This window comes from Oreochromis aureus, linkage group 22 (genome assembly GCF_013358895.1).
Source record: "Oreochromis aureus strain Israel breed Guangdong linkage group 22, ZZ_aureus, whole genome shotgun sequence".
Classification (NCBI taxonomy): Eukaryota; Metazoa; Chordata; class Actinopteri; order Cichliformes; family Cichlidae; genus Oreochromis; species Oreochromis aureus.
This window is the reverse complement of record NC_052962.1, coordinates 6,160,503-6,184,571: the sequence shown is the minus strand read 5'-3', so window position 1 is coordinate 6,184,571 and position 24,069 is coordinate 6,160,503. Positions and strand designations below refer to the sequence as shown.

General features: G+C 43.4%; 1 protein-coding gene across 3 annotated transcripts in view; it reads right to left on the bottom strand.

Moving 5' to 3' along the window:
• Positions 1 to 24,069, bottom strand: part of LOC116321133 (receptor-type tyrosine-protein phosphatase U-like) — a 261,081-nt gene that overhangs the window by 25,187 nt on the left and 211,825 nt on the right. For all 3 annotated transcript variants that reach the window (XM_039605707.1, XM_039605708.1, XM_039605709.1), the window contains exons 18-20: positions 23,952 to 24,024; positions 21,895 to 21,971; positions 16,216 to 16,252 (exon numbers count right to left, since the gene is read on the bottom strand). In XM_039605707.1, coding sequence (XP_039461641.1) covers positions 16,216 to 16,252; positions 21,895 to 21,971; positions 23,952 to 24,024 — 187 coding nt within the window. The remainder of the gene's footprint in view (positions 1 to 16,215; positions 16,253 to 21,894; positions 21,972 to 23,951; positions 24,025 to 24,069) is intronic.

The window sequence follows — 24,069 nt, the reverse complement described above, 5'->3', positions numbered from 1 at the left end:
TAATTTTTCAGCAGTAGGAGAAGCGCACTAATACATCACCAGAGGGAGGGGGCAGTCAGGCGAGAGATGGATCATGTTTGATCCCAGCAGCTGGGTGAATCTGTATGCACAGCACAACTTGCTGCCACTGAGGACCGGAGTTTGTGGAGTACACTTAGCATTTCTCCTCCCTGTCTGCCTCTCCTATCACCCATCTCCACCCGCTCCCCTGGACATAATAGAGAGCTAGCCCAAAGCACCTGCTGCAAGAGCTCAGCTGTCTTACGACTCATCTAAGATACAACAAATCAAACCCAACACATAGCCACAGCTGACCACCCAGGGTTTATGGCACACGTATGCACAGCATTATGCTAGGAGTGTGCAGAGTATGAGGGGCAAATTGCAGCTTTAATAATGAGTCACTGTATGTGCACTCTACAGTACATGAGTCTCACAACTAAAGTAATACCTCCTCAACTATAACTTATTTCCATAGTGTTATTTATAATTTCAGCTACTTTTACATTTTACATTTTTATGAATTGATTTTGTTTCAAGGAAACAATTCACTACCTGGGCCGAAGGTTGATTTAGGTTGATGGCATTTTTTTTGTAGAAAAAGGCAAATGGCTTAAACATGAATTGAGCTGCGGTTTGGGGAAGGCCTCGGAGGGGACTGGTGGCAGTTCCCCATGTACTAATGAGAAGTGAATGAATTGATAAAGGGGAGGAAGGGTAGGGCCCCAAAACAAGAGCAAACAGCTTGTAGAATTAGGGGGGTCATATATAGATAAGAACCGTAAGGGGCGTGTTTGGAGGCTTGGTCCCGCTCCTGAAATTCAGATAGATTCAGATCTCCAAAAAATGAAACATACAATACAGCAGGAACTCAGCGTAATTGGCAGTCCATAAATATAATCAAACAGTATATGAGCGACTTTGGTCTTTGCGATGCATGGCGCTCCCTTCACCCCACCAGTAAGGAATATACTTTTTTCTCACATGTTCATCGCTCCTACTCTCGTCTGGATTATTTTTTGGTCAGCAGCTCACTGCTGAGGGACATTTCAGACACTGAGATTCACCCTATAGCTGTCAGCGATCATGCTCCTGTATCTTTAGCACTAATGCACAAGAATAATACTACGCCAAGTAAAAACTGGAGATTTAATACATCACTGCTTAAAGATGAAGACTTTATTAAATATTTTAAAAAAGAGTGGACTTCATATTTAGACTATAATGACACTCCCGGAACATCAGCTTCTGTTCTATGGGAAGCAGGGAAAGCTGTGATGAGAGGTAAAATATTTCTATAAAACGTTGTATTCACCACAAATAAACCCATCTAAAAAGGAAATTGATCAGTTTTTAGACAACATAACTCTCCCAAAATTATTAGACTCTCAAGCAATTGCACTGGATTCGCCACTGACATCAGGTGAACTGCAGGAAGCCCTGATAAGTATGCCCAATAATAAGGCTCCAGGTCCAGATGGCTTTCCTGCAGAATTCTACAAAGAATTCTGGACGATTCTAGCACCAGTTTTTTACAGAACGTTGTTGGAAATCAAAGAAAATGGCAGACTTCCATCAAATATGAATTCTGCAAACATTAATCTCCTGCTAAAACCAGGTAAAGACCCTAAATATCCCTCAAGCTATCGTCCAATATCCCTTATAAATGTAGACCTTAAAATAATCTGCAAAGCTCTCTCGAAGAGACTAGAGAAAATAACCCCCCTCTTAATTCATCCTGACCAAACTGGTTTCATAAAAGGTAGGCACTCATCAACAAATACACGTAGATTACTTAATTTGATAGACTACTCATACAGTAAAAACCTTGAAACTACAATATTTTCTTTAGATGCAGAAAAGGCGTTTGACAGAGTTAACTGGAAATTTCTATTTGCAACTTTACACAAATTTGGTTTTGGATCTTCTTTCATCAACTGGTTAAAAATATTATATAATTCCCCAACAGCTTGTGTCAGAACAAATGACCAGACATCCTCCAGCTTCTGTCTCCTGAGGGGCACCAGGCAGGGATGCCCACTCTCCCCTTCACTGTTTGCAATTTTTATTGAACCACTAGCAGCAGCAATTAGACAGAATTCAGTAATTAAGGGCATAAAATGCAAGAACGTGCAACATTGCAAGAATATCAGATTACTCAATTAACTGGTCAAAATCTACAGTCCTTCCGATTAATTGCTCCTTCCATAATTCCTCTTCTACTCCACTGCAATCGGGAAATATAAAATATTTAGGTATTAATGTTTCTCCCAAGCTTGCAGATCTAACTAAATTAAACCATATCCCACTTTTAAAGAAAGTAGAAGGTGATCTGGCTAAGTGGAAATGTCTATCCATATCACTCATGGGAAGGGTTGCTGCTATAAAAATGATGGTATTACCAAAAATAAATTATTTATTCTCAATGATCCCAACTAAACCGCCACAAGATTGGTTCAGATCTCTAGATTCATATATGTCCAAATTCCTTTGGAAAAATAAGCCCCCACGTATAAGCTTAAAAACACAACAAAAGACCAAGGATAAAGGAGGATTAGAACTACCTAACTTTCAGTACTACTTCTTAGCCAACAGGCTTCAGTTTATCTCAGGATGGCTAAAACATACCCTCTTAGATGAACCTTGGCTAGATGTAGAACAAGCACTTTGCAATAATCTAGAGATTTCAGATCTACCATTTATCAGCTCAAACATCCAACGACATGAATGCTTCAAAAGCGTCAACATTAGCTCTTCTCTGACAGCATGGTGGGAGTTTCTGAAGTTGACAGAGTCTTCATTAATCCCATGCAAACGCACACCTATCTGGAACAACCCTGACATATTACAAAACAATAATATGATAAACTTTTCAGATTGGAATGGTAAAGGAATCAAATATTTAGAACATATACTAGAAGGAACAGAATTTATTCCATTTGACAGACTAGTGTTACGTGTGCTGTTGGTTTATCTGTTGTGTGACGTATGTATGTAAATTCACCTGTGCAGGGGCTCGGCTGTGATTGGTGGACCTAATGACCGGCCTGATGTGACTGGTTCCTGCGGTGGCCGTGAGCTACAAAAGGGCGACTGAAGAGCTGCACTGGTTGGGATGTGTGGCAGACTTCCCATGCACCTGCCTCTGGTCCAGACGGCGCGGCCGCAGCTAGAGTCTTTTAGCACAAAGTCGGGCAGGTGTGTGAGGTGCGGAGTAAGTAGGGGTGAGCTGCCGATTATTTTGAGATGCCTTCTTTTCTCCTGTGTTTTTAGACCAGGGAGGTCAGTCTGTGTTATTTCTTTGTTTTCTTTTCCGTGGACAGGTTAGAGGGGAACCGAAGCATAGGTTGAGTTTTGTTTATTGTTTTGGCCTTGGCTCACCCCGAAGTATATACTCCCCCATTGTGCCATTAGTGTAAATAAATTATTGTTAAAAATCTAACGCTGTGGCTGTGTCTGTTTGGGCGTGGGAAGTCGCGTGACATCCTGCGCTGGTTACGGTCATTACGTGCCGGGTCGTAACAATTTTGGGGGCTCGTCTGTTTTGTCCCGTTTTGTGGTCTGCGGTTTGTTCGGCCGGCTTTTCTTTTGTGTGTGGGTGTGTGTGTGTGTGTGTGTGTGTGTGTATGGGAGGATCTGGGTCGCAGGGTCTGCTGCGGCGGACCTCCGTTTGACCCTCCGTATTAGGGAGGCGGAGGTGCGTGCTAAGGAGCTTGAAGTGCAGGCTATGCACCTCCGTGTTAGAGCTTTGGAGCTGGAGCGCAAGCCCGCCGTTGTCTTAACACCTGTGGCCGCTGCCTCCACACCCGTCTCAGGTCACCCTGACACATCCACAGTTTCTCCACCAAGTTTTGACATCACCAAACACGTTAGACTAGTGCCTCCGTTTCGGGAGGCTGAGGTTGATTCCTATTTTAGCGCTTTTGAGCGTATAGCAGCTGCATTGAGTTGGCCTAAGGAGTTTTGGGCGCTGCTACTCCAGTGTAAGTCTCCCGGGTCAGTTGGTAGTGTATTTAAATGAGCAGAAGGTGACGTCCCTAGCAAAAGCAGCGGTTTTAGCGGATGAGTTCATCCTCACACATAAAGTCGTTTTTTCACCGGGCGGCACGAAGTGGGGGGGTACAGGAAAAGAGACAGAACTTCCCTAAACAGACCCAAAGGGCGAGGCAGGAGGAAACTGACAGGCGGGAATGTTTTTATTGCCGTGAGTCTGGTCACCTGATCGCCAGTTGTCCTGCGCTGCGGAAGAGCAGCGCAGAGGGTCTAAGGGACCCGTGGGGTTCATTAAAGTAGTCTCCCCACCTACCTGTCCTGAACAGATGCAGCGGTGTGACCCAGAAGTGGAGGAAGAGTCACGTTTTAAACCTTTTCTTTCCCAAGGCTTCGTTTCGGTGGCAGGAAAAGAGGACAGGGTTCCCATTACTATTCTCCGAGACACCGGGGCGCATCAATCTTTTATGTTAGACGATGTGTTGCCACTGTCGGATAAAACTGCCTGCCACATGGATGTGTTAGTGTGGGGGATTGAGATGAATGTTCTTCGGCCGCCCCTCCACCGAGTATATTTACACTCACCCATCACAACCGGGCCTGTGAAGGTTGCCATAAGACGACAGTTACTGTTTAAAGGTGTGTCATTTATTTTGGGCAACGATCTGGCCGGGGGAAAAGTGTTTCCACCGCCTGAGGTGACGGATACCCCTGTGGCTGCCTCAGATGTTACCAAGTAAAAGCGACAGTTTTTCCCGTTTTGCTGTTGTTACGGGTGCAAGCGCGCAAATTTGCGGATGTCATTAGTATCGCAGATACGTTTGTGGCTGGGGAGCAAAAACCTTGTGTTGGGGTGAAAGACAGTGTGGGGGATAAATGCAGTGTGCTAAATTTAACACCGGCGTTGAGCGGGGATGTGAATAAAGAAGCTTTGATAAGCGCTCAGGAAAATGACAGGTCTTTGAGTCCCTGTTTTGCAGCCGTTGCCACGGCTGGGGAAAGCATCCTTCCCCGTTTTTTTCTGCAGGATGGCGTGTTAATGAGGCGGTGGTCCTCTGATCAGAGTGGCACATCAAGTGTTACACAGGTGGTGGTACCATCTCAACATCGTGATCAGGTGCTAAGTTTAGCACATGATGCCGGCATGGCTGGGCATCTCGGAGTAAATAAAACTTATTACCGAGTGCTGCGTAATTTCTTTTGGCCTGGCTTAAAGAAACATGTGGCTGCTTACTGTCGGTCTTGTGCCACCTGCCAGTTGGTGGGCAAACCTAACAAACCCATTCCACCTGCGCCATTATCACCTATCCCAGTGATGAGTGAACCTTTTGAAAAGGTAATACTGGATTGTGTGGGACCTTTGCCGAGAACAAAAGCCGGTAATCAGTACATTCTTACTATAATGTGCTCAGCAACGAGATTTCCGGAAGCCATTCCGCTGCGTACTGTGAAAGCCAAAGCGGTCATTAAAGCTTTGATCAGATTCTTTTCTGTGTTTGGGTTGCCGAAAATCATTCAAACGGACCAAGGCACCAACTTCATGTCCAGAGTTTTTGCGCAGGTTGTTGATGAACTACATGCTAAGCACGTTACGTCCAGTCCATATCACCCCGAAAGTCAAGGTGCTTTGGAAAGGTTCCACCAAACCCTTAAAGTTATGTTACGTAAGTTTTGTTTGGAGTCTGGTAAAGAATGGGATGAGGGGTTGCCCTACTGTTATTTGCCATTAGAGAGGCTAGACAGGAGTCGCTGGGTTTTAGCCCAGCTGAGTTGGTTTTCGGACATGTGGTCCGAGGCCCTCTCCGACTTTTGAGGGAAAATGGTTGTCGGAGGCTCCGGAGGAGCCGTGTAGTGTACATGACTCGTAAGCCAGCTTGAGACAGGCTTCGCCTGGCGTGGAAAATAGCCGGGAAAACCTAAAGCAAGTGCAAACCAAAATGAAAGCTCGTTTCGACAAGAAAGCTGTAGACAGAAGTTTTCAACCAGGGAGAAGGTGCTGTTGTTGTTGCCTGTAGTGGGGTCCAGTTTATCTCACGCAGTTCGCTGGTCCTTACAGTGTTGAACGTAAACTCGACAACAGCCATTATGTGATACGCACTCCGAATCGGCGGCGAAAAACCAGGGTTTGCCACATGAACACCTTGAAACTGTTCCATCCTCGCAAGCAAAATACAACAGCGCACTCGGTGTGCGCTGTTGCTACCCTCTCCGCTTACAAACCGTCGGATGACGGGTTATCTGGGAAGGAAGATGTCTTAGGTAGTGGGCTGAAGAACTCAGTGATTTTAAATGATCTTGAATCATTTGTTGCTGAATTACCTGAAGCTGCTCAAACTGACATCATTACTCTGATAAAGGACAACTTGTCGCTTTTCTCTGATCACCCGCGCCAAACGACTGTCTTATGTCATGACATTGATGTGGAGGGGCATAAGCCAATTAAACAACATGCGTACCGGGTGAACCCACTAAAAAGGGAGATAATGCAGAGAGAAGTTAATTATCTCCTAGAGCATGGCTTGGCCGTTCCTAGTGCTAGTGCGTGGAGCTCACCATGCGTGTTAGTGCCCAAATCAGACAATACTCCTCGATTCTGCACAGATTATCGAAAGGTGAATGCAGCCACTAAAGCCGACTCTTTCCCATTACCTAGGATGGATGATTGTGTTGATCGGGTGGGGTCCGCTACTTATGTGACCAAATTGGATTTATTGAAGGGATATTGGCAGGTCCTTTAACTGCAAGAGCGTCTGAGATCTCTGCATTCGTTACCCCGATCACTTCCTTCAGTATACCGTGATGCCTTTTGGCTTGCGTAATGCGCCGGGCGACTTTTCAGCGCCTGATGGCTAAGGTTTTGGCGGGGTCCCAAACTGTGACGCCTACTTAGATGATGTGGTCATTTATTCTGCTTCCTGGAGCAGTCATCTCCAAACTCTCTCCACTGTCTTCAGGCGTTTCGAGGAAGCATCGCTCACTGTGAACCTGACTAAATGTGAGTTTGGAAAAGCCACCATCACCTACCTCAGAAAGCAGGTGGGTCACGGGCGAGTGTGCCCCGTAACCGCAAAGGTGGAAGCTATTATCGAGTATCCGGTCCCACAAACAAGGAGGGCGTTACGCCGCTTCCTGGGGATGTGTGGTTACTACCGCGGATTCTGTAAAAACTTTGCCTCCGTGGTCGCCCCCCTGACTGACCTAGTCAGCCCAACCAAATCCTTCACTTGGACTGCGGCGTGCCAAACTGCTTTTGAGTCTGTGAAAGCTTTACTGTGCAGTGCTCCAGTTTTAGCAGCCCCTAACTTTGACTCTCCGTTTAAGTTGGAGGTGGATGCCAGCGCAACCGCAGCGGGTGCGGTTCTGCTGCAGGCAGATCAACACAGAGTGGACCGTCCGATCTGCTATTTTTCGAAGAAATTCAATCAACACCAAATAAACTACAGCACCATCGAGAAGGAAGCGCTTGCATTGTTGCTAGCCCTGCAACACTTTGAGGTCTACCTGGGGTCTAGCTCCGTGCTCATTCAGGTTTTCACAGATCACAACCCACTTGTGTTTCTTTCGCGGATGCAAAATTCCAATCAGCGACTCATGCGCTGGTCCCTTCTGTTGCAAGACTTCAACCTGCAGATCAGTCATAAAAAGGGCCTTGATAATGTCTTCGCTGATGCCTTATCTAGAGCAGTGTAAGCGGATGGGAATTAAATAAGCAAGGAATTATTTAATTCTTATGGTGGGGGGTGTTACGTGTGCTGTTGGTTTATCTGTTGTGTGACGTATGTATGTAAATTCACCTGTGCAGGGGCTCGGCTGTGATTGGTGGACCTAATGACCGGCCTGATGTGACTGGTTCCTGCGGTGGCCGTGAGCTACAAAAGGGCGACTGAAGAGCTGCACTGGTTGGGATGTGTGGCAGACTTCCCATGCACCTGCCTCTGGTCCAGACGGCGCGGCCGCAGCTAGAGTCTTTTAGCACAAAGTCGGGCATGTGTGTGAAGTGCGGAGTAAGTAGGGGTGAGCTGCCGATTATTTTGAGATGCCTTCTTTTCTCCTGTGTTTTTAGACCAGGGAGGTCAGTCTGTGTTATTTCTTTGTTTTCTTTTCCGTGGACAGGTTAGAGGGGAACCGAAGCATAGGTTGAGTTTTGTTTATTGTTTTGGCCTTGGCTCACCCCGAAGTATATACTCCCCCATTGTGCCATTAGTGTAAATAAATTATTGTTAAAAATCTAACGCTGTGGCTGTGTCTGTTTGGGCGTGGGAAGTCGCGTGACATCCTGCGCTGGTTACAGTCATTACGAGCCGGGTCGTAACACTAGGTACACAATATGGGATCAAGAAGAAAAGATTTTTAGAATATCAACAAATTAAATCCATAGTAAAAAAGAAATTTAAACCGGGTCAAGTTGAACTACAAACACCACCAAGTGTGGTTCAATTTCTTACTCTTAAAACCCCCAAATTACTTTCCAAAATTTACAGAATGCTTTCTAAAGCAGATGAATCAATATCACTTCCTATTGCAAAATGGAAAGCAGATTTATCAGTTAACTTAGACCAAAACTTCTTGTCTCAGATTTGCTTAAAAACCTTTCATCTAATTAGAAATCCCAGTCTTCAATTAATTCAATAAAAAATACCACATAGAGTGCACTATACAGGTCATCGGATGTTCAAGATGGGCTTTACGTCTACCAACAACTGCTCACACTGCCAAACCAATTCACCGGACAATTACAGTGGCTTGCAAAAGTATGAACTTTTCCACATTTTGTCACATTACAGCCACAAACATGAATCAATTTTATTGGAATTCCACGTGAAAGACCAATACAAAGTGGTGTACACGTGAGAAGTGGAACGAAAATCATACATGATTCCAAACATTTTTTACAAATAAATAACTGAAAAGTGGGGTGTGCGTAATTATTCAGCCCCCTTTGGTCTGAGTGCAGTCAGTTGCCCATAGACATTGCCTGATGAGTGCTAATGACTAAATAGAGTGCACCTGTGTGTAATCTAATGTCAGTACAAATACAGCTGCTCTGTGACAGCCTCAGAGGTTGTCTAAGAGAATATTGGGAGCAACAACACCATGAAGTCCAAAGAACACAGCAGACAGGTCAGGGATAAAGTTACTGAGAAATTTAAAGCAGGCTTAGGCTACAAAAAGATTTCCCAAGCCTTGCACATCCCACGGAGCACTGTTTAAGCGATCATTCAGAAATGGAAGGAGTATGGCACAACTGTAAACCTACCAAGACAAGGCCGTCCACCTAAACTCACAGGCCAAACAAGGAGAGCGCTGATCAGAAATGCAGCCAAGAGGCCCATGGTGACTCTGGATGAGCTGCAGAGATCTACAGCTCAGGTGGGGGAATCTGTCCATAGGACAACTATTAGTCGTGCACTGCACAAAGTTGGCCTTTATGGAAGAGTGGCAAGAAGAAAGCCATTGTTAACAGAAAACCATAAGAAGTCCCGTTTGCAGTTTGCCACAAGCCATGGGGGGGACACAGCAAACATGTGGAAGAAGGTGCTCTGGTCAGATGAGACCAAAATGGAACCTTTTGGCCAAAATGCAAAACGCTATGTGTGTCGGAAAACTAACACTGCACATCACTCTGAACACACCATCCCCACTGTCAAATATGGTGGTGGCAGCATCATGCTCTGGGGGTGCTTCTCTTCAGCAGGGACAGGGAAGCTGGTCAGAGTTGATGGGAAGATGGATGGAGCCAAATACAGGGCAATCTTGGAAGAAAACCTCTTGGAGTCTGCAAAAGACTTGAGACTGGGGCGGAGGTTCACCTTCCAGCAGGACAACGACCCTAAACATAAAGCCAGGGCAACAATGGAATGGTTTCAAACAAAACATATCCATGTGTTAGAATGGCCCAGTCAAAGTCCAGATCTGAATCCAATCGAGAATCTGTGGCAAGATCTGAAAACTGCTGTTCACAAACGCTGTCCATCTGAGCTGAGCTGACTGAGCTGGAGCTGTTTTGCAAAGAAGAATGGGCAAGGATTTCAGTCTCTAGATGTGCAAAGCTGGTAGAGACATACCCTAAAAGACTGGCAGCTGTAATTGCAGCAAAAGCTGGTTCTACAAAGTATTGACACAGGGGGTGAATAATTACGCACACCCCACTTTTCAGTTATTTATTTGTAAAAAATGTTTGGAATCATGTATGATTTTCGTTCCACTTCTCACGTGTACACCACTTTGTATTGGTCTTTCACATGGAATTTATGTTTGTGGCTGTAATGTGACAAAATGTGGAAAAGTTCAATGGGGCCGAATACTTTTGCAAGCCACTGTATATCCACGCTCTTTGGTTCTGTCCACCAGTTCAGAAGTTTTGGCGTGAGATATGTGAAGACTTATCAAAGTGTCTGAAATGTAACATTCCAACTTCCCCTTTAGTGTGTTTGTTGGGCAGCTTAGATAATGTCACTTCAGAAAAGAATATAGCCCATATGGTTTTCACTGCCCTATGCATAGCCAAGAAAACAGTCCTCGTGAACTGGAAAAATAAAAATAATCTTAATTCTAACCAATATAGAAATTATCTATTAGATTACATTAGTCTTGATACAGCCTCTGCCACCACATCAGATCAATTGCTCTGGGCACCTTTGATCAGCTCCATCACCTAGTGGGGGTGAGGGGGTCATAGTTTGGTCCCACCTTCACTGTTGTGATTGGTGTGGGGGTGGGGGTAGGGACAGGCTTAGGGCGTCGGGGGGTTCCCTGGGAGCATCTTCCTTGGGGGGCTCAACCCGGGGTAGCGGTCATGGCCAATTAAGGGCTCTGTTGGCTCTTAGGTGACGGTTTCCTCGTGGCTGCGTGCAGCGGGGCTAGGGGAGGGTCTGTGCTGACGGACATGGGTTACTGGCCTGGTAGCCTGACTGCCCCTGGTTGGGTCCGGGACGGGCGTGAGGTTCTGGGGGCGCTCCGTCTCTAGGCTGGGGCCATGGCCGGGCCTCGGGGGCTTGGGTCCTGGTTGGTGTGTTGCCGGGGTTGTGGGCGGGTGGGTGTATGGGGGTGCCGCCAGTGCATCGAGCCACCTGGGGGGCTCTTCAGCTGGTGGGGGAGGTTGTCACATCTTGCAGGAGCTTTCCTCTCTTCAGGAACTCACTCTGCACGAGGGGGAGATACAGGAGAGGTGGAGGAAGATCTCAGCCTGGGCGTCTATTGCCTTGTGTAGTCTGGAAGATGAGTGGATGATGGGGTGGGTGCAGTTTTCTCTGTGGTGGGGTCGGGTGGGCTGTCCCGGGCTCTGTGGGGCCGGGCGGCGCTGCTGCACTGGGCCCCGGTCCGGATGGGCCTGGGCCCCCTTTCTCTGGCGGGTTGCAGAGTATGGGGGTGCCTACTGGGGTCAGCGGGGGAGCTGGCCCCAGGGAGGGGTCACTTGCCCCTCCCTTCCTTCCCTCCCCATCTCCAGCTACCTCCCTTTCCCGCTCCACCACAATCACCCACACATGCAGGGCCTTGGGGTAAGGGTGTGTCACTAGGGTGCAGAGGAGGCATCCCCCCCCCCTCTGTCCCCTTCTGGCTGCCTCTGCCTCAATTTTATCTCACAACTTAGACATTCACATTACTCACACTCATTACACATACATATAGGATCTTGGGGGTGGGCACGCAACACAGACTCCAAATTACCATCAGGGTGTACACCTCACCCCTGGCGTCGTTGCCCACCTCTCAATTTTAAATACACGTAGACATTGAGGGCTAGCAGGAGGGGCTATGCGCTTACCTGCTGCTCTCTGGCAGGTAGCTCCATGCCCTCCTGGGTTTTAAATGCACCTTAGAACACACATACATCAACACTACATGTGAGCGGGTGGAGGGAGGTTTGGAGTCTTCTCACACCCCCGTTCTCTGCGGCCTGCTGGAGCAGGGGGGCTAGGAGGAGGAGTTGGCCGTCCGACTGGGGTCTGGAATGTGGGGCCTCCCTGCTGCTGCGGAGTTGGGGCGGTCTGCTTCTCCCCACCGCAGGGAAAAGGGTAACACCACCTGGGTCTGGGTGCAGTTTCCCCCTCCAGGGGCAAGGGTACCTAGACCCGGTTCTTAGAGTACGCTTGGGGAGTGTGATTGTGTGTACAGTGTCTCGTTATGTCTGTCTCAACGTTGGTTGAGTGTGGAGTAATTGCTTATGAGAGCATGAGGGTGGGAATGGATGTTTGTATCTGTGTGTGCCTGTATGCCTGTGTCTATATGTCAGGTTGGGTATCAGACGCCACCTCTCTGGGGACATCTCAGGCCCTCCAAGGTTTGGAGGCCTATCTCCCCCCACCACTTCCCCTGCCGGTGGCGGACGCCCTCAGACATCAGTGCGTTGGTGGTTCTTTGTGTCCGGGGATGGGCGTCCAGGTACACACCAGCTCACTCCTTGGTGGCTGCATGCCGGGGCCTGGAGCCTGGGGCTCACTCGGGCCACTTCGGGGGTGGGGTGCCCTCGGCCTCTCGGCCTGGGGCTTGGTCACTCAGGCACAGCTGGCTGCCGGCGGAGCTCACGGGCACATCACTGCAACACCCCCCCTGGCTTCTGCTCTGCGGCTGCTGAGTGACCCCTCATCTGGGACTCTCCTCAGCTCTTTCTGGGATAGTGGCGTGGCTGCCCCTCTGTTGGTCTTCCTTGGTCTCTTGTGTTCTGGGGCCTCTGGATGTCTGGAGTTTTGATCTCCTCCATACCTGCTTCATGCCCTGGAGGACGGGGCAGTGGCCCCCCCACACCCTCTAGCAGATCATTACATGAAGGAAGCTTTTAAAAACAAGCGCGTCCATGCTCACAGGTGTACACACGGGTGATCACACACAAACTACACCCTTTTTGGCTCCTACCTCAAAGCACACTGTGCGCTGTCGATCTTACATGCTGCACAATAATGTTTAATATTTAGTATTTACTGTCATATTCCCATATATCATTGTGATGTTGTTTATTCTATTACTCTTGTTTTCTTCTGCTTGTTTTCTTTTTTCTTTCTCAACAGGTGATCCAGGTGATCGATATATGTATTTTTTGTCTGCTTATTCTGTTGGTTTTTGTTTTTTGCCCTTTATTCCCATCCCTCTTCTCAGCTGTTTTTCTTTCCCTCTTTCTTTCTCCCCTTTCTTTCCCCCAGTCAAGTCTGTCCCATATTCAGCAAGTGAAAATAAAATAAACAATAAAAGGTGAATCAAATAGACCATTACGGCAAGGCTGGGATGGTCCATTTGGTAAAGTAAATCCGTTGGGCATCTTTCTTCACCTTTAGACAATAATTCTGATGGCAAAAGAGCCAAACGGGACAGGCGGAAAAGAAAACAAACAAACAAACAAAAAAAAAAAAAATGAAACATATGGTAACTGAGGAACCCAAAGTCATGAATATATTAGACTACAATCGACAAAGGAAATCTAATTAGACTTTCAGCAAACAGCAAATAAAGCAGCAACCTTCTGATCATTAAAGAACAAATGTATTTCAGAACTGAGTCCCCACTTAGTGACGCTGAAAGTGTCCAGGAAATAAAACTTTAAGACCTGCTAAAAAAAAAAAAAAGTTTTGATGTCTATCGCTAATTTCTTTCTTTATGCCTTCATCACAACTCTATAGGAGAAGAGAAAAACAATAAGAAATTGTATTTTTATATAACAACCATTTAGATTGAATTATGGCTTGAAGTTATGCATGATTAAACTTAGTTCCATTAAGTTAATAGTGATACAGGCGATTATAGCTGCTAGTTTTCATTAAACTTATATTTAATATATTCTAAAAGTAATTTTCTCACCAAAAATATGGCTTGCTTTGTGCTGTAAGTTGCATTTAACAACTTACAATGTAAAGTGCTGATAAAGTCTGAGGTAAAGATAAAGTCTAAGCTCGTCAGACCTAAGGCTGAATATCAGAGTATAATCAGTTATTTTCCATTTTAAATTAATTAATTTAATTTGAGCATCAACTACAGAGCTTGGAGCTATTTTTTTTATTTCTCCATCAATGACAACAGAAAAAAAAGAATTTTAAATGTGTATCATATTTGTGCGAGACTGGAAAGTCAAATTAATGTATGTTAGAGCAGGGAAACAAATAAGAGCTGATCATAGTTTAATGGATTCAATTGAGCTAAATAATATTTTTGAAAAAATGGCAAGATTATTCTTTTTACTGCTTTTTTCCGCACTATAGAACACTTATGTGTTAAACCAGTGTTGCAAAGATGCTCCGACAAACTAGTGTTATCTGTTGTGGCTCACTACTTTCAGAGCTGCAGTGTAAGTCAAGTCAAGGTGAAGACACAGAAACAGTTACAGGTAAGAGTGAGGATCCTGATCTGTATATGAGACAGAGGGCTACACAACCTTATCTATGCGGGACAGAGTTTTGATAATATTCTGTACCAAAGTACATTTAATTAAATTTCAATTCAGTTTTATTTATACAGCTCCAAATCACAACAACAGTTGCCTCATTACATCACTACTCTCTATTCTCTGGCTCAACAGGAGTTGGTGGAAAATGTCCTTTTGTTAACATGTCAGGATTATAACAGTCCTGACAGAGCCATCCTTCTACTGAACAGAAAACTCAAAGCAGAACATATTTCTGAGTCCAAAATCGCTCCCAAAATGCTACGTAAAGACAGTCGTGTATTTACTGCCTTATAGACACTTATAACACTATAGGATTGCCCAATTTTAGGGTGGATACAATTATCAGGATTATTACTATTATTCTATAGTGTCTTCAAAAATTCTACATTGGAACAAAAAGTTCTTTCTAAGAATGATACAATGTGTAGCACCACATTTTTCAGCAGTCATGACCAATCTCATTTTCTGGCCAACATCCAGTGAAATGTGAACTGTCCCATACACAGCACAGGGAGTGGTAAATGTGCGACTTTGGAGATGCTGTACATTTGACTTGGTTTAAAAAAGGAAAGCCCACTGAACTGGCTATGATTATATTTGCAAAGCAGGAACTCCAGCAACACTTGAGGGAAGATGAACAACTTTAATAATTGAACGACGCGTTTCGGCTTGTGGCCTTCATCAGGGTCATCGGTCAATTATTAAAGTTGTTCATCTTCCCTCAAGTGTTGCTGGAGTTCCTGCTTTGTGAATTCTTTCATCCTCTCCATGCACCTTGGAAGTAGGTGAAGTTGTGCCAGAAATTTTTGTTATGATTATATTTGGCAATTTCTGGGATTTTCTTGTGACATGATGCCCCTGTGAGGGGAATTACAGTGGAAAACTCTGCATATTGTGAAAGTGAAAGTGTTAAAGTAAAGGTGCTTATTGGTCTGCCCAGCTGTTTTAATAAGCTCATAGTTGTTTTAAAAGATTTATTTTGGGGCATTTAGCTTTTAATAGTAGAGCAGACATGAACGGAGGGTGAGCGGGCGAATTGACACACAGGAAATGAGCATGGAGCATTCATTTCCAAAATAAAGGAACTCCTCTGTCTCATTCTTCAATTCATTCTCATTCTCATTTTGTGGACTGATTTTTCAACCACATCTTAACCCAAAGTAAATTTTTACTTCTACTTGAAAGTCACACTGGCACTCCTTCCACCTCCTGCCTGCACCCGTGTATGCACGAAGAGCAAAACGTTAAAGAAAGAGAAGGAGAGAAATTTTCAGAGGTTACTTTTGAGAAGCGGCAGAACTGAGAGCAAAGTGAAAGATGGGAAGAAATCAGAGGGGGATTACAGAGTGAAAAACACATTCAGTGAATAAACAGGATCAGAGTCGGCAGAGAACAGAGAAAATGTCTTGCTCTCTCTCTCTCTCAGTGCATGTCTCTCTTTCATTCTGTCTCGCTCTGGGTGAGGGTGTGCGTGAGTGTGCCGCTTGGGAAATGCAGCCTATATAGTGTATCAAAACTACATCAGAGAGATGTTGTGCCACACATGCAGATGGCAGGGAGGAGAGAGACGGAAGCAGAACTTCAGACACAGCGACACTCAGCAGTTTACAGTGTCGGCTGACTGACGGGTACAGTCGGCTGTCGTTTCTCACAGATGGAGGAAAAGGCTTGTTTGTGGTGGAAATCCAGATGTGAACGTGATGCAACACGGGCTCCTTGTTGTTTACACATTATTAATTCAGCTAACTCATTTTAATATTGTCAGCTGGGCTGCTGCTGTGCAAAGTGCGCTGCAAACAATCAGAAATACCAGCGGTGACACACTGCTGCTGGGTTTCGTGCCGTACACTCACCTTGAGTGGCAATGAAGTGGTTTGATCGCTGGTAGCCCTGTGGGACAGAGAGTGGAGATAAGAAAAAAAGAAATCAGACAGAGGGTTAATAATTACAGGGATACATGATAACGTGAACTCTGGGACCAGCTCGGGCCTTGGCGAGAGGCGGTCTGCTCCACCTTTGACTGAAGATCTTTCTGAGAACTATGTGTGTGTGTTTGACCAGCCAAAAATTCTTTGGACTGTTTTGGGGCCCTAGCTCTGGGTGAAGAATCTCACTTGAATTATAATGCAGGAAGAAATGGCATTAATTCAAGTTTCTCTCTGCCTGTCTCCGAGCCAGGTCATTCATTCCAGAGCAAGGGAGCTGCATTTCAAAGGGAGCCTAGTGTGTGCTGCTTTGCATGCAGCCTGGGCTGCTGATCAAAGGTAGATTGACAAGTGAGCGATCTTCAGCTCTGGGAGTAATTCTACCTGAGTGACACTGACTGATCTGGCTGTCTCCTTTCTGCTCTGCTTGGCATTAGTGCAGTTATGATACAGTGTGCACGGCCTGGAAGGCTATTAGTGGCATTCTGGCCCTCCACCAGGCAAAGACCTGTGTGCTGAATGCAAAGTAGTCGAGCATGATAGATCCCCAGAATTAAGATTAGTGCGCTCTCTCATGAATCACAGGTAAAGTGATTGCAGCCGCTGTATTCAGTAAACATTTGTAAAAATACTGTACAGACACACACAGAGCGCAGTCCCTGCAGCCCCTCGAGCTCATATACATGTATGCACTACTGAGCAAGCAGGAACACAAATTACATTCCATAACTGTCATGCCGGAGAGCAATGCTGAGATGGATGGTCATCGCTACGAAAGACTGCAGCGAACCCATTCCCATGAGCCTCCGTTGCCGAGTTTCCCCTGAGCTGACCGGTTTCCTGTCTGTCACCTTGGCAACCACAGTTTCCAACAGCAGGCAAGCAGAAAAACACGAAGCGATGTGAATTCACAATGGATTGAAAAGAAAAAGTAAAGACATGCAGACGTGGAATGCTTATCAATTCCATCACAATAAGACGGAAAAAACGATTCTCAGTTTGTTTTGCTTTGACAAATTTGGCTCGTTCCAACTACAACCTGTGACAAGGAAAACCAGGCCTTCGTGAAATGAACTCATATCCATCATGCATCTCAGAATTGCATATCAGAATCCTGTAGGAACTTTAATCATCCTCGCTGATAGCAGTCGAGGCTGTCAGAGAGAGTTTTGTGTCCTCCTTTTAAAACTGTGAGAATAAGCAATTCAGCCGAGACCCACGGCCTGCATTTGTAAAGCAGTTGCATGAGAAACAAAATAACAGCGGGTGTACGATGAGCATGAAAAAAGGCTAAGTATATATTTTAGCAAATCTTACTCATATTATATTCAATACTTTGCTATTGTATTTTAGATTCTAGGGGACACAAATTATTCCTGTTTGAAAGAAAACCACAAAGAAACATCCTGTGGAGTTCTTTGTGTAAATGGAGCAATTACAGTACATCCCACTCAAAAGCTGCTACAAGATGTTTGTACCAATCTTATTATTATCTTAAAAAAAAAGAAACAGCTCCTAATATGTACACTCCCGTTAACATCATTTTCCTCATGCTGGTATTGGTAAATAGAAAGCCTTTCCTAGAAAATGTATTTCTCTTTACTCGAATCATGTGGGCAGCAGCAAGATGTGAATCACTTTGTTGGCAGTTAGAAGTCATCTCCTACTGTTGCATGTGTGTCCTGCTCTCAGTAGTACTTTGAACAGCAAAACTGCATCTGCCCATCAATTCATGCAGAGCTTTCACACATGGTTGAAAATTTGGACAGAACTGCCCTTATTAACTGCAGACTATCATAACATTGATGATACATGACTGAATTTCGGGGTGAGGATTCTAAAATTGGATCAAACTATAATGTTGTCCATCTATTCTATCTGTCCTGACTCCACTGAAGTATCTTCTCCACTGCAGAGTAAATAAATTCTCTAAATAAATACTTTAAAAAGGCAGTTCTCTGGCATTTTCAGGTAAAAACTGCCAGCAAAATGTAATTCGGATAAGTTCTCGCCACCACTTAAGCAAACTCATTGTTCTGTCAGCATTTGATTTGACAGACGTGTTATTTAGTGTTTTGATTTCTGAAGAAGTTGTGCAGCTTCAGATGCTTTTGTAGCTATACTTTCAGGAAGTTAACAGTTTGCTTATTGCTATGAAATAGATTTGACATTTAGCTAATATGGATGATTTAAGACTACTTGACACAACACACGCAACTGTCAAATAACATTTTCACATCTTTAATTACAATATTCATCTTTTTTCTTCTCCTGACATAAGTCGGTGTGTGATTAATTAACCCAAAGATGACTTGCTGTGATATGAAACAAGGTCGCAGCAGTCAGATATTGTAAATTAACAAAAGTCTGAGATTTTATATAGAAACGGGTCAGAGCCCAGAGCCAGACAGCCCGCGAGGCTGCGACAGCAGAGATGCATCAAGCTCAGCTGTTTCATCAACATGTGCATATCTATGACAGGCAGTTAGAAAGCTTGCTATTTTGGTGTGCTTTCGTGGCTTAGTACCAGGTTAGCTTTTAGTCAAGCCGACGATGACATCTATTTTGTGAAGATAATTGGGGTTTTTTTGTTTTCTAGTGTGATCTTGCACCTACTATCTTACTCTGAGATGCCTGATAAATATGGGCTCTCATACTACTGGAAAAGCAGGGTTTTCTTCACTGTTCACTGTCACTATATATATTTACAATGCCTCCTGTCATACTGTGTGTGTATAAACATGAGCTTTGACCTCGTCTTTTCTCCTCTGTAGTATTCTATCAGCCATTTTATACAAAAAAACAGACTGATATTAAGCAAAAACTTCAGGTGAGCATTTGACTATGGATGAGACTGCTACGGTCAGTTTGGGAGAAAAAAGTTAAAACTCAGAGGAACAGTGAGGGCTAAAAGTGGAAAGGCTCAGCAGCTCAGAGAGGAAAAGTGAAGGAGGATCTGCCAGAAAAGAAGAAGAAAAGCCGTGGAGGGCTGGCAGGGAGAGCCAGAGGGGGCAGCATGAAAAGAAGAAGATGGAAAGCAGAAGAGAAGCAAGATACTTACTTCCCTGTTTATCCGAATCTAAGAGATGCCAAAAGGTTGAAAACAAGGGAGGGTGGGGAACAGAGAGAGATACAGAAGGAAAGTAGGGGAGGAAATAAGAGCTAGTTAATGTGATTAAAGACCAGAAGAAAGGGGTTATGAAATGGTTAGAAAGCAGTTTGCACTGGAAACCTGTGGAGAGAATAATGTCCAGAAATCTTTAATTTCCATGTTTTTGCAATAAAGGCCAACTCTTGTAATATAGCAACCGCAGTCTTTTAATCATTTGTCTTGCAGGAAGAGAATGGGTAGTTCAATCATACGTCTTTACTTAGATTGTTGAAAACGGGCAAAAAAGATAAAAGAGTGCAGCAGCAGGTCATCATCTGAGAGCAGTAAAAACCCAGCGTTATCCATGCTCTTAATAACATCAATGACACTTTAATAAGTTCTGTAGAGAAGGAGGGGACATGGTGCCTCAGGAACTACAAAATGTTACTCAATACATGCTATGAACTGTTCATAAAATTGCAGTTGTTTCAGAGATTCCATAGAAGTTATGTCCAGTCTGGATAAATTCTTAGTTAAAATTTGTGTGAGAAAAAAAATGAAGAGGGTGGAGTGGTATATACGCCATAACCACAGTTTTGCCTTAAATTAAAAAAAAATTGTGTTGACTTTTTGACCGTCTAACGTCACAAAGATACCAGTTTTCTTTTTTAGACAGAAGATACAGTTTCTGTGTTAATTTTATGGTGAACTAAGCTGAGATCTGGGAACACAGAGAAATGCAAAAAAAGTTTGATACAGCAACAAAACTAGTCTGAAAGTCACAGTTTATAATAAAACTAAGCATTCGGCCAAAATAATCTTTACAGATTAAAAATATCAGTTTGATTAAATGGCTTGTGCATACTGGTAACCATTGCAGAAATATTAAATAATAGTAATTACCAATAATATTAATTTTGGGCAGCTGTTCCATAAACCGTACATTGGATGGTGGTTTTAATACATTTGCTAAACACTGCATGTACTGTGTTACTATTTGCAGCGTTATTGCAAATTGAGAAAGCCAAAAACTAAATTACATTCTAAATGATGCGGCTGAAAGTTGAATAAACTAAGCTGATGAAACCGGAATTGTTCTTTAATGGTGCTTTGAGTACCATGCAAAATAATCTTGGTCAGATTGCCTTCCCCAGGTGACGCACAATGATAAGCGAGACAATGATAAATATGGTATATTGAGCTTTTTGCTAAACCAGAATTTTATCTCGAGCTTTTTGATTGGTTTGCTCAGTCATTCTCAAACTTCCATTTAATCGAAAGCAACCAACTGTAACGGGCATCACTTCCCGAGTGCCTAACAGAATATCAAAGTCCCCTGAAATTTAATTGCATCTTTTGGAGTTACATCTGTCAGCCTAGATGGCAAAAACAAGGTTCATCTAAAGATTTTACATAATAATGTCGTTTTTTGCTACCCCTGCAAAATGAAAGACATGCAAATGTGCACGTGAATGAATGAGAAGACTACTAAACTTTTCAGTTTAACCTTTAAAAAAAGCAATGTTCCATTATTCCAGCCTTGGCCTCCTCCATGAATCATTTGGAATCATTTCCCTGCAGTATTTTGAGCCAAGGGTCTTGGCATGACATGCAAGTGGTGCTGTAGCCTGCACAGTTAATGGCACAAAGGTCCTTGGAGCACTCGTTCTAATGGAGCCATCATGGAGCACTAAAGGGGATGAAGTGGCCACACACAGTTCTAACCGATGGGACTCGCGTATGCTGAGTCAGGCGACCACAACCACAAATCTGCCTCTTACGTTTTCTTTTGTTCACAAAACAATTGCTGAAACAAAGGGTGCAACAGAGCAATCAGCCTATTATACGGACTCATATTAAACCTGAGATTAATACTTCAGCAGACTACATAAAGGGAAGACTGTGGAGAGCTTTTTCAGAGTCCCCTTGAAGTGACCCTTCTATTTATGAGTGAGCAGCAGAGCTCACAGCCTGACCTGCGCTGAAGGAAAAGTCCTTCAGACACTGTCGCTCCATCTAATGCAAAGCTGCAGAGATTGCATCTCAAGGGAGAGCAAACTGCTGCTGGGACTGGAGAGGCTCCCTGAGACACTCACTCGAGCTGAACTGTAGGTGAGATCACAATATCTGAAAGTATATGAAAGGATCACCTGAGTTATATTGGGTCCAATTTCAATGCTCAATATTGCCTTACAAAAGCACTTGGGCGAGGCCTGCTGCTCAGAGCTTATAGGCTCTTGCTGGAATTTTAGAGATATAGAGATAAAATCTCATTTCAAAGCCTACATGTACTAACATAGATAGATATTATGGTACGCTGTGGGTGTAGTCATTAAATGATAGTTCGGATTTAGCTGACAGCATGGGGAGTTGACTGCTGGTCAAGCGCCAGGTTAACAAAAACAATAAAAGACAACTAATATGAGCTCTTAAGGCAGAGCTGTAGGATCAGCAAGGCCAGAGATGTGGGAGTATGAGGTGACGCAGAAGGAAAAATAAAAGTAAAGGTAACTTACGTCTATGTAGTTGGCATTGACATAATCGGAACTGGGATCGGCAAGAAGGGAGTGGAGCTTGACTCGATGACGGTCATCTATAATGCATAAAACATCACTCATCAGTATGTAGAGGTATTTGCATCCAGTATATATATATATATATATATATATATATATATATATATATATATATATATATATATATATATATATATATATATATATATATATATATATATATATATATATATATATATATATATATATATATATATATATATATATATATATATATATATATATATATATATATATATATATATATATATATATATATATATATATATATATATATATATATATATATATATATATATATATATATATATATAATATTTTAGTGTTTGATTATTATCTCAGTCTGTCCATTTTTTGTCATTTCCAAAGTTTGTGTGATCATTTGGTGTGGTCGAGATCACACCAAATGTGAAAATCAGTAAAAACTTTATATTACCCACATTTTTTTATGGATCACCTTCAAACTTCACAGCAGTATACCAGGCCTTGGGAGGCATGAGTTTGTAGGCTGGGTAAGCATTTGACCTTAGCCTTCATTGTTAGCACTCAAGGTCAAAGCTGACCTTCAAAAAAATGTCAAGAAACTATATCCGGTAATATGCCATATCAAAGGGCACGGAGAGAGCTGTAGAACAAACTTTTTTTCAGTATGATCCCCTATGATGTCACAGTCACACCATAGCAAGCTGACATCATCATGTTCTAAATTTGAGCATTCCCAGTGCTTGTTATTCATAGTACATTCATCCTTTTTAGTTTGAACAATGATTTATACAATTAATAAACTGTCAGGGTTCAGATCTACCTTTGCTGGGTCAAACAAGCCACTGGTGTTGGGTATTGGTTAGCTAATAATAAAGCTATTAATAACTTTATTTCTATAGCATTTTTAAAACACACAGTTACAGTCAAGCGAGCATATTCATACATCCAAACACATGGCCTAATTCATTCCTGCACACACACCTCTACACACATATTAGAAGAAAAAAAGACCAACAAATAATGCGTGAAAGTTTAAGAGAAGCCAAACTATAGATATAGGGCGTCAGCAGTCAACAGCCAACTGAGCCTGAGTCGAAGAGAAGCTGGAGAGGCCACCTACAATTATAAGCTCTCAATAGCTCTGCTATATATACGCAGGACTCTGGCCATGTAGGGCACAGACATTTGGACAAATATTAAACAGTTAAAGATTAATAACTGCTTCACCAACAACAGTGGCAATTACTGTTTTAGGACCGATTGATGATCAAATGCTCTGCATATATTTTTCTGGACTACTTTCCCATTCCCCATGATTACATTTGCATTGCCTGGTAATATATTTTGACTCATCTGCCATAGTGAGATAGAGATGCTGCTGCTGCTGTGCTCACAGCCAGTCGCTGTGTACTCTTTCTTTCAAAAGGAGGAATGAGCAATATCCAGTATGCCTCCTTTACCTAAACTATTGGTTTAATAGAACTAAACTCTACCACTAAAGCAATGCTTTACCTGGATCAGGCAGATTCTGAAAACGATGGAAAAATAACAGAGAAGGAATAGGAGGAAAAGCAAAAGCAGTCGTGACTCCTGCAGATTGCAGTTTCCTCCATTAAGAAGCTTTATGACATAAAAGTAATTTCTGACACTTTTGTATAAGGGCTCTGAAAAATACAATAAGTAAGGCATTTAGTATTCCTCCTATAGAGGCAAACATTTCAAAAACATCATTAAACACACGGTTAAACAATCAATTTTAATTAATCATACCTTAATCACATATTTAACAAGAATCAACAGCCATTCCATTGGGAGTAAAAGCTATTACTGGGCACCTCTGGCTGACTCACAGGATACAGGCAGTGGAATTGTAAAATGGTGATCTACTTTACAGTGTGCATATAAAAAGAAATGGTAAGGTATGCTGTAACCTACAGTAAGGAAAAAAAGTGGAACACACCTAAGCCACGGCACAAATAACTCAACACATGGCTCAGTACACAAATACTCACGGCTTAGCAGGCTATCGTGCCTCCCTTTGGTCTTGTCCTTCTTTTTTGTGACATCCCAGCCGTCGAAAAAACTCTGCAGATTAAAGAGAAACAAAGTTTTCAGAAACAGAAACAACAG